Consider the following 9,860-nt stretch of genomic DNA (forward strand, 5'->3'; position numbering starts at 1 on the left):
AATTTTCTCAATTGGGATATGAACACTCTCTATTAACGTGTCATAAACCCATTTCTTTATTCAGCAATGTCAAAAGATTCAATCTTGAAAATGCCCTGAATGATATCCAGTTATTGCTTATACACCTGAATCGAGTAATCGACATGCAGTTGCATGCTATGATATAGATACAGGTTTTAGATATACATATATATATAAATATAGAGAGAGAGAGAGAGAGAGAGAGAGAGGGGGAAAGAGTAGTTTTCCTCTTCGGAAATCCCAAAGATTAGCGAATTCGTTCTTGTCTCCCTTTCTTTCTTCCTCGGATTCATCCCTTCTTGAATTTTATTATTTGGGGTCGAATTCTTTTTGGTATTAACAGAGTTTTAGATTATAAAGATTCCATCTTTTTTCAGTCTTTAGTAGATTAATTAGATGGCGAATGCATCTGGTCTTGTTGCTCCAACACTTCCCAGTTTGAGGAGGAGATTTTCTCCAACATTAGGCGTATATCGATCTGGATTTTGGTCCTACGACGGCGTTTCGAGGCGAATGGTGTGTTCTAGTGCGGCGCAGGGTGCAGAGAAGCTTTCCCCTGCTGAATCCAAAGCGCGGAGGTAGCTATTTCTTTGCAAAGATTAGATTTTTGCCGATATCTGATGCTTACTTTTTTGTGGGTTTGTAAATTGTAATTTGATTTGCTCTAATATTTGGATTCTTAGCTTCATGATTTTGGGGGTGTGACTGTTGAATTAAGTGTTTTGGTGGTTTCTAGTTAGTGAGAAGTTGCTGATGCTAACTTTGAATTTCAATTGCTGTGAATGGGGTAGGATAAGTATTTGGGCAATTGCTGTGAATGGGGTAGGATAAGTATTTGGGCTGATTCAAATCTGGTTGATTTTCAATCGTAAGTATGTAACTGAAACTAATGTGAGGAATTAATGTTGCAAAGATCATATCTATTCTCTGGATTTTCCTATGTGCAGTGGAATTTACCAGTGTTACATGGTAATGGTATGAATTTTGATATTATTGAAAGAATCGAACTTTTTTGGAGAAAAAGAGAGATTCATGTAAGGTCTTTGGTGCCTGCTTGAAAACATGTTCTGTGATCTCTCGAGAGGTTTAGATGTCAACCCACTTTTGAAAGCAAAGTATGGCTGAATCTTGCTTTGTGCTTCTGTGGATCATGAGATAAAAATTCTCTCTTGGTTGTTTTAAGTTTAATGTGTCTGTTGATTGCTGTAGTCTTGTTTTCGTTCAAACTATAGTTGTCTTTTTCACTATTCGAAATTCATTTGATATCTCATTGTATGTGTATTGTGGATCCTTCTTTTGACTAAGTGAATGTGGAATTGGGCAATGATTTTCATTCTGGGTTTACTAACTTACATTTGTAAAGACTTGTCAGCAAAGGGTGCAAGTTGGTTGGATGTGGCTCTGCACTACCAAGTATTCAAATATCCAATGACGATCTCTCTGAAATTGTCGATACTAATGATGAATGGATATCTGTCCGGACTGGAATTAGAAATCGAAGAATACTTTCTCGTAAGTTGTTCTTTCCACTTAATGATGAATCACTCCTACAGTCATGCATACTGAGATCATCAGATTAAGACTTGTGGATTTTATGATTTTTTATGCATACAAACCCCTTTTGCCTATCTCTTATTTTTGGAGTTCTGTTGCAGGAAAAGACAGCTTGACGGCTCTGGCTACAGAGGCTGCTCAGAAAGCTCTTCAGATGGCAGAGGTTGAACCCAATGATGTCGACCTCGTGTTGTTGTGCACTTCAACTCCAGAAGACTTGTTTGGGAGTGCTCCTCAGGTAATGTTTCCAGTAATATACCATGTAATGCAATCTTTTTCTTCCATTCCGTTTCATTATTCTTTTAATTATGATTGCACCAGTATTCGGGATCTTCATTCTTCACCATATAAAGGCTCTATAGAGAACAGAGCATTTTCATAAGTAGTGCATTTTCAACTATTTTTTATACTCCTTATTTACAGATTCAAAAAGCACTTGGCTGCAGTCACAATCCGTTGGCTTATGATATTACGGCTGCCTGCAGTGGCTTCCTATTGGGCCTAGTTTCAGCTGCTTGCTATATTCGAGGTAAATCCTAGTACTAACATAAAAAAGAGACGTAATTTGTATTTCGTAGATGCTAACAAAATTTGAGGTGCTAATATTTCAGGAGGTGGCTTCAATAATGTTCTTGTGATCGGGGCTGATGCCCTATCTCGCTACGTTGACTGGACTGACAGAGGATCCTGTATTCTCTTTGGTGATGCTGCTGGTGCTGTCTTACTACAGGTTATCACCCCTTCCCATATATTCTTAATGTTTTCGAATCTTTATATTGCTTGTGAGTAATCTTTTTCTCATCTGGCATGATGATGTTGTTCCCTTTCTGTAGTCGTGTGATAGTGAAGAAGATGGTTTATTTGCTTTCGACATGCACAGTGATGGTGAAGGTCAGAGGTAAATGGAAATCCACCCTTCGGAGAAACCAATCACTTGTTCTTTCTAGTCGTGCATCGAGCATACTTGTGCGTTTTTTTCAGGCACTTAAAAGCCGGCATGAAGGAAGACAACACAGATCAAGAGCTGGCCACAAACGGTTCGCTCCTTGAACTCCTGCCAAAAGGCTCCTCCTCGTACTCGTGCATCGAGATGAATGGTAAAGAGGTCTTCCGCTTTGCTGTCCGTGTCGTTCCACATTCGATTGAACTGGCCCTAGAGAAGGCAGGTCTCGGCGTGTCCAGTATAGACTGGCTAATACTGCATCAGGTATGAGATGTCCTACACTATTTGTTTACATCAGTCGAGTAAACGAGGTTGCCTGATAAATGGTTGAATGCAGGCGAACCAGAGAATAATCGATGCTGTGGCCACGCGTCTGGAGGTTCCCCAGGAGCGAGTCATATCCAATTTGGCAAACTATGGGAACACGAGCGCAGCCTCGATTCCATTGGCGCTGGATGAAGCTGTGAGAAGCGGGAAGGTCCAAGCCGGTGATACCATTGCCACTGCTGGCTTCGGAGCTGGACTTACATGGGGCTCTGCTATCATTAGATGGGGATGATCAGCGACACGCTCGTCTCCAGTTTTGCGTGTTCCGATCGATCGTCTTTCCGACTTTGTTAGCTATGGAAAAATGGAGGAAATTGCTAGGAGTGGATGTTGTTGATCAGGTGTTATTTGATTTGTTGGACAGTGTAAACTGCAACTGTAATTTAAGTATTCAACTATGTTTTCTGAATATGGCAAAATTTCACTTCTTTAGCAAAGTTTGTTGTCATATACCCTTCATCTTGGCCGACTTGAGACGCCTCCCATTCTCAAAATTTTATACCATTGTCGAGTATGATTTGACAAAATTTTATTAATTACATTTGCCACAATAAATATTTCACGAGTTTATGTTACACATTCTTTGCATTTAGGTCATGACCAAAGCAGTATAATAATTTTATTTTTTGGGAGTTGGATGTTACCCAACTCATCGACGATCGATCAGACCAACTACTTCATTAAAAACCTAATAATGTTAAATGAATATTTGAAGAAATATTTTATTACTGACGAGGCCATGAATAACAACCTGGTAAATAAGTAGATGCATCTTGCACTCTGTAATTTTATATCATCAAATGCAATTATCAACAAGAAAAAAGAAAATAATACTACTAAAATCACAATACATTAAAGAACACCTTAGTCTCAGCCATCTGCAGTATCTAACATTGCGTCGACATTATTCGCATATCGTACATCTGTAGTATAACTATAAGTTATACGAACCGAAAAATCTTGTAGAGAGCAAGAGAGTTAAAAATACCAACAAAAATATGTAATGTAAACAAAATTCACAAACTGATAATGTAACAACAATCTTCTGAAGGCAAGGAGTAGTCTGTGCACATTGCCTCCCTTTATACTTCAGAAACTAGCAATACTCCTCCTCACCAGACATCGCGCAAGTACCTTCCCGACGTTTGCAGATTTTTTACCATGCCCTCAGCTCCGGAGCTGCTCAGAGAACCCTGTAAAACGGAGTAGGTAGGTAGGTAGGTATACATAAGCTTCACACCAGTGATCTTAGGGAAATAGAGCTTAACGTGATAAATACCAAGGTATATGAACCGACTTTAGCATATAGATTATAGACTATAGTCAAAGTAAAAGTTTAAATGCCATCCACCCCTGCCCCCATACCCCAGAATTTTTTTTGTGAAGAGCTAAAAACCTCAAAATGAGTAGACATGAAAAGAACAATATATAATGCCTTGTCTGCCTCATTCAATATAATCCAGGTCAAATTGGTAAGAAAATAGCAAAACATGAACAGTTATATAAGTATTAAATGCCAACCATAAAGAGGAAGGGAAGGACCACCAAGAAATACAAAACCGTAAATTGCAAGAGACCCCAACCTGTTCTTGTGCAATTGTGTGGAGAGTCCGGTGTACATCACGCGCCATTCCCTTAGCATCACCACAAACGTATACATAACCTCCATCAGAGATCATTTTCCACACGTCTGAAGCCTAATATTCAGTACAATTAACTTGTATGTTAGTGAAATCAAGTCCAGAAATTTTATAGTTGGTGACACTAAGACAAAATTATTGACAAAGATTGCATACCCTTTGAGACATCTTGTGCTGTACATATTCCTTTGTGGGTCCCTCCCGCGAAAATGCAACTATGAGCTCAGAAATTACTCCAGCTTTGACAAAGCCATTCAACTCATCCTCATAAATAAAATCCTGCAGTAAAAAGAATTGTTTACTGGCATTCATTTGGGGGGGGGGGGGGGGGAAGTGTTTAACTATATCAAGTAGATTACTGACCAGTGTACGATTTCTACAACCAAAAAATAAAATCGCAGGACCAAGTATAGCTCCAGATTCCTTTAGAGCTAACCTTTCCTGAAATATTGGTAGAACATTACAAGATAATCCTAGCTAGAGCCTAGAGACATCAGAATTAATGCCTCAAAAGTAGGTTTAAGCTCAAACCTTTAATACAAACCTGAAGGAAGCCCCTAAACGGAGCCAAGCCAGTACCGGGGCCGACCATTATTATCGGTAGTTTAGGATCAGCAGGGAGTTTGAAGTTAGAGTTCCTAATAAATATTGGTGCCCAACTGCAATCACTACTTTCCTCCAAAGGCACAGCATTCTGATAAGAGCCAGATGGTGAGGTTTGAGGCAGTAGAACGTATGCTCGTGCAATGAGTGGGGTGCAAATCACTATTAGAATGGCTATTAGAAATGTCATGATGATTCATCACTCATCATTTCCTTGACCAAACTCGAATATCAAATCCAGTAACAAATTTCTTATTATCATCTCTATTGGCCAAGATATAAATTTAATAAGTAATCCATACTAGATTTTAACTCAAGTAAAATACCTTTATCCATGTTGAGCATATACCCTTGTGGATTCGTCCTGTTGGCATTTTGTCATAGACTAGAGCACAAGTCACATGAACTCTGGTTGGTGCAATTCTGAATGATAGTTGAAGAGTTGGTGAGAAGATAGGATGATAAAGAACAAAATTGTCCAAAAAAAACACACAAGGTTGAATTTCGCTACAGCCAGGAACATTTCATATGACCAGATTATAACTTATAAGACGATTTATAGCTAATATAGTTAGAACTCCAGCACAAGTCTTGAACTTTAATATTGAAATAACATCAAATGAAACAGGAAGGCAATAACTCACTTCGGGGAGGATGAGATAGAATAAAATCTGGGCTGCAGGCGAGGAGCAACTGCTGCAAAGAAAACACCTATAGGAGGCTTGGAAGATGGGAATTCGGCCATGACCTCAAGTAGGCTTCTCTGACTTGCAACTATATACTGTGCATATTCCTCCTGAAAATGTGGGAACATAAATGTTACAAGGTGGAAAAACCAACATTCATATAACAAGGTAATATTCGACAAATATGAACGATTCCAAAACCTTTCCATCAGGAGATGCAAGATACCGGAGCCGATCAGCTTCACTTTGGTCTGAAGCATATTCCGATAATGCAACTAGCACAGACTGGAAAACACAGGTCTATGTTAGAGCTAAATTCCCCAGTTATGTTCAAGGCAAACACATTAGCAAATATGAAAATACGGGGGTGACCAACATACCTTTTTGGGCATACTAATTAGATCTGCATATTTAGTAAGAGCTGTTCGCAAAGTGCAAGGGGGAAACGGAGGTGGCAAGGAGCTCCCACTGAGTGGTGTGCCATCCTCATTATCAGTATGAACTGAAAAATATGTTTGTGGAGAAAGATTTAGTAATTTTTCTGCTTCCTCCACATTCTCAAGCAAATTCTCACAGTAGACACCAACATGGTCCCCTGTTTCATAACTGCGGGATAAAGAAGTCAAAAGCAAATATCAAACTTTGAAGCAAAATGGAAACAACAATCAGTGTTGTTAGGAGCGCAGGGCACACCAGGGCAATGAGGTAAAAATCCGGGGGTGCGCCCCACGAACCAGGGCGTAGCAACAGCCGGATTTTGTTTATATCTATTCCTAGTTAACGTCACTACATATTAAAACTTAACATAAATATGAACTATTAATTAAAACATAAGAGTAAAACTTACTACAAACTTAAAGTAATACTACTAATTTTGAAATCAAACCAAGAGATATAAAGCCACCTACGAGATATAAAGAGATATAAAGTCACCTAGGGAAAAGAACTAAAAGCAACCTAGGGGAAAGAGTGTCAGAAAAGTGCATCAGTTATTTAAAAAATATGTCTCCCCATCTCGCCCCCAACTTCCGCCCTGGCCCCGGAAGCTCCTCATCAGAGCAATTCCAGTGGGGAGTCGTGCACCCCGGCACGATTATTAATACTGCAAATTTTCAATATTTGAAACAAATATGGTTATAAACTTACACAAGTCCTGTGCCTGATATGTCAAACTCCAAATGAGTGCAAGAACGATCTGATGCAGGAGTGTGGAGTTCTCTCTTTACAGCAACATTTGCCCTTCAACAAACAAGATGCAAAAATATTTAGAAGAAAAATCCTTCAAATTACTACAATAAAATTGAAAAGAAAACAGAAGCAAGCATAATATACCTGCAGGGATGTTGAGCATCAATAACAGTATTACCATTGGCACGACCATTTGGAGAGCCATTCTCTGTAATAAATCCATCTGTTTGGTCATGGAGCACAACACGATACTGCAAAACCACTGCGGTATACGGTGTAGAAACTGTTGCCTCATCCTCATTTCGGAGCAATTTATCCAACTCTGGCCAAACTAATTCACGCCTGAATCAGCAACAAATGTAAGCACAGTAGCACACTCATAAAATCACATGCACAATCAGACACACATGCGTACACATATATATAGAGTTCAATCATTCCAACAATTATTTATAATCTAATTACCATGCAGTAAAGTCATCTTCAATGCATTGATCATCATCTCCCAAGCCTACTGGGACAAGCTTCTTTCCTCCTGAACACGGGCAAAATTTTCTTTTTAAAATTTAGGGAAATTGAATACAGTGATTCCATATACTTCGGAAAGATAAATATGGTTGGTGGGAGATAAATCTACCAATTGAAACTTTAATGGTTGTTAATCTAGTGTCTAACATACAAAAATACAACTTATCCAAATGAAAGAACATTCTCAGAATCAATATACCTTGCTCAGTGATAAGGTCATCTACCACAATCGCAATCTGTCAATAACAAATTAACAATTAAAGAACGAAAAATAAATACCATCACATACGCATAAAATGAAACTTACGAATAGTCGAATCAAGCAAGTGAACAAGTGTTAGAATCATGCAGCTATATATACCTTGTTGAAATGTTCGTATTGTCTATTCCCCAGACCAAACACTCCATACTGAAGATTCTTAAGCCTTTCCTCCTTTTCTTTTTCCTGCAACAACAATGCTCAACATCAACCCCAGATATAGCATCTATTATAAAAGGACGAAAATCATTCATTGCTAAGACGCTATACCTCAGTAAACCATTTGTAGAACCTCGCAGCATTGTCAGTAGGCTCACCGTCTCCATATCTGCATCCAGCCAACCCTCAACTAAATCAATAAATCACAATTTTACAGAAAACTGTGCACTCAAGATACATCTTGAAGTTTAAAAAACAAAGAACCTACGAGGCCAGGAAGAAGAATGCTAAACTCTCCTTCTTCAACTTCTGCTCGTACTCATCATCATCGGCAGCATAGTCATCCTATCACCATCCAAAAAATAAGATCAGACCTCTGCACTACTGGAAGAAATTTAAAGATTTGGACAACAAAATGGGAGATAGAAAAGTAAAAGTAAAACATACCAAGTCAATTACTTTAAAATTTGCCTGTGGATACCTAGCTTTAGCTTCCTCAGCAAATGCCTATAACACAACACCACAATAATCATTTGCCCGCCAAAAGTAAATCTCAATCTTTCTCCAAAAAGTTGCATTAGCTAAATCATGCAGCAAAATTCCACAAAGCAAAAATTAAATCTAGACTAAACCATTGATGCAGGTGGCAATTCTGATGATTCAAAAATTCCATATTTTTTTTTCTTTTGAATTCCAATTTTCTACTATAAAATTTGCACTTTTTTCTTTCCTACCTTTGCAAAACCTTCAGCTGTGCCAGTCTGTGTGCCGAAGAAAACCGAAACCTTGGTCTTGTCATCCTCCGGCTCCTCCGGCTCCAGCGCTGACTTCGGCACCACCAGCTTGGGCGGCGGAAGCTGCTTCTTCCCCGCCGATCCGGCGGTGCGGCGCCAGGCCAGCACCACGACGCAGCCAATGAGCACCGCGACCGATGTAGTGAGGACCATGGCGAGGTCCCTATTCTCCATCAGCATCGCTGCCACACCACGCGGCGCCGCCCCCTCGATGTCGCCTTTTAAGATCGCCGCCAACAAATCGAGCGGCGAGAGCTTTGGCGACGAGGGTTCCATGATTTTGCAGAGCTAGGTCCGCGCTAGATTTCCGTATTTAACTAAATCAGATGCAATCAAATGACGAATTGAAGAAACTATCAAAGAATTAATTAAAAAAAATCTCACTGTATATTTATAAATATAAAAATGTATAATAAAATATTCAAAAAAGAATCCCCCCTTTTCCCCCGGTTTTGAGGTTTGGATGATTTTGTTGAGAAAATGAGGATAGGTGGGGAGGAACTATGACTCCCACAGATTGCACGAGAGGTGCTCTTCAATGGAGTTTCAATGTTTTATAGAGAGAGAGAGAGATAACACCACCGCCTGGTTTAGCCAGCCTACCAATGGTTGACTATGGTTAAACACTACAAAAATTAAGGTAATTTAATGGTAGAAATTTAAATTACAAAATTAATCAAAAGGGCATCCACTGTAATATAAGCGGAAACTTCCAATAGCCCCACCATTTTTTTGTCCACAGCCTCAGTTTATTTGTCCGCGCCCATAAAAAAATATCCACAGCTATAGTGGACACTTTTTTAGACACTTTTCATTTTATTTCATTTTTCATTTATTTTAATTCAATTATAATTAAAATTATCGGACTATACGTAATTAGAAAAAAATGGCTATAGTTAAATAAATTAAAATTAAACACCAAATTTTCATCGTATTAAAGTAATGGAAAAATTATACAGCGAAAATTTAATCAATAGAAAATCACAATGTTCTTCACGCTGCGCCACCTCCCCTACGTGCCCAAACTTCTTCAATCAAATCGGCATGGAGTGTGGTATGTGTTGTGCTCTTGCGCATATCAATGAAACGTTGGAGCAAATATTCATTACTACGTGGTACACCCATTTGTATCGGCTCGGAGGCAACACCGTGACTTGT

At 39.0% G+C, this 9,860-nt stretch overlaps 2 protein-coding genes across 2 annotated transcripts; one reads left to right on the plus strand and one right to left on the minus strand.

The window, feature by feature from the left end:
* LOC121752493 (3-oxoacyl-[acyl-carrier-protein] synthase 3 A, chloroplastic-like) lies at positions 1 to 3,254 on the plus strand. Its single transcript, XM_042147598.1, has 8 exons — positions 1 to 599; positions 1,385 to 1,533; positions 1,677 to 1,813; positions 1,999 to 2,104; positions 2,187 to 2,305; positions 2,409 to 2,473; positions 2,557 to 2,782; positions 2,856 to 3,254. The coding sequence occupies exons 1-8, from the start codon at positions 418 to 420 to the stop codon at positions 3,075 to 3,077; spliced, it is 1,206 nt and encodes a 401-aa protein (XP_042003532.1). The 5' UTR covers positions 1 to 417; the 3' UTR covers positions 3,078 to 3,254.
* Positions 3,255 to 3,673: 419 nt separating this feature from the next.
* Positions 3,674 to 9,294, minus strand: LOC121752233 (NADPH--cytochrome P450 reductase-like). Its single transcript, XM_042147188.1, has 18 exons — positions 8,643 to 9,294; positions 8,356 to 8,415; positions 8,177 to 8,253; positions 8,020 to 8,077; positions 7,852 to 7,935; positions 7,690 to 7,726; positions 7,428 to 7,497; positions 7,107 to 7,304; positions 6,921 to 7,013; positions 6,155 to 6,380; positions 5,976 to 6,059; positions 5,733 to 5,884; positions 5,415 to 5,511; positions 5,030 to 5,179; positions 4,849 to 4,926; positions 4,642 to 4,764; positions 4,429 to 4,542; positions 3,674 to 4,038 (listed from the first exon to the last, which is right to left on the minus strand). Exons 1-18 carry the CDS (start codon positions 8,976 to 8,978, stop codon positions 3,958 to 3,960), a joined length of 2,118 nt encoding a protein of 705 aa, XP_042003122.1. The 5' UTR covers positions 8,979 to 9,294; the 3' UTR covers positions 3,674 to 3,957.
* Between the last annotated feature and the right edge of the window lie 566 nt (positions 9,295 to 9,860).

Source organism: Salvia splendens, chromosome 10, assembly GCF_004379255.2.
Source record: "Salvia splendens isolate huo1 chromosome 10, SspV2, whole genome shotgun sequence".
Lineage (NCBI taxonomy): Eukaryota > Viridiplantae > Streptophyta > Magnoliopsida > Lamiales > Lamiaceae > Salvia > Salvia splendens.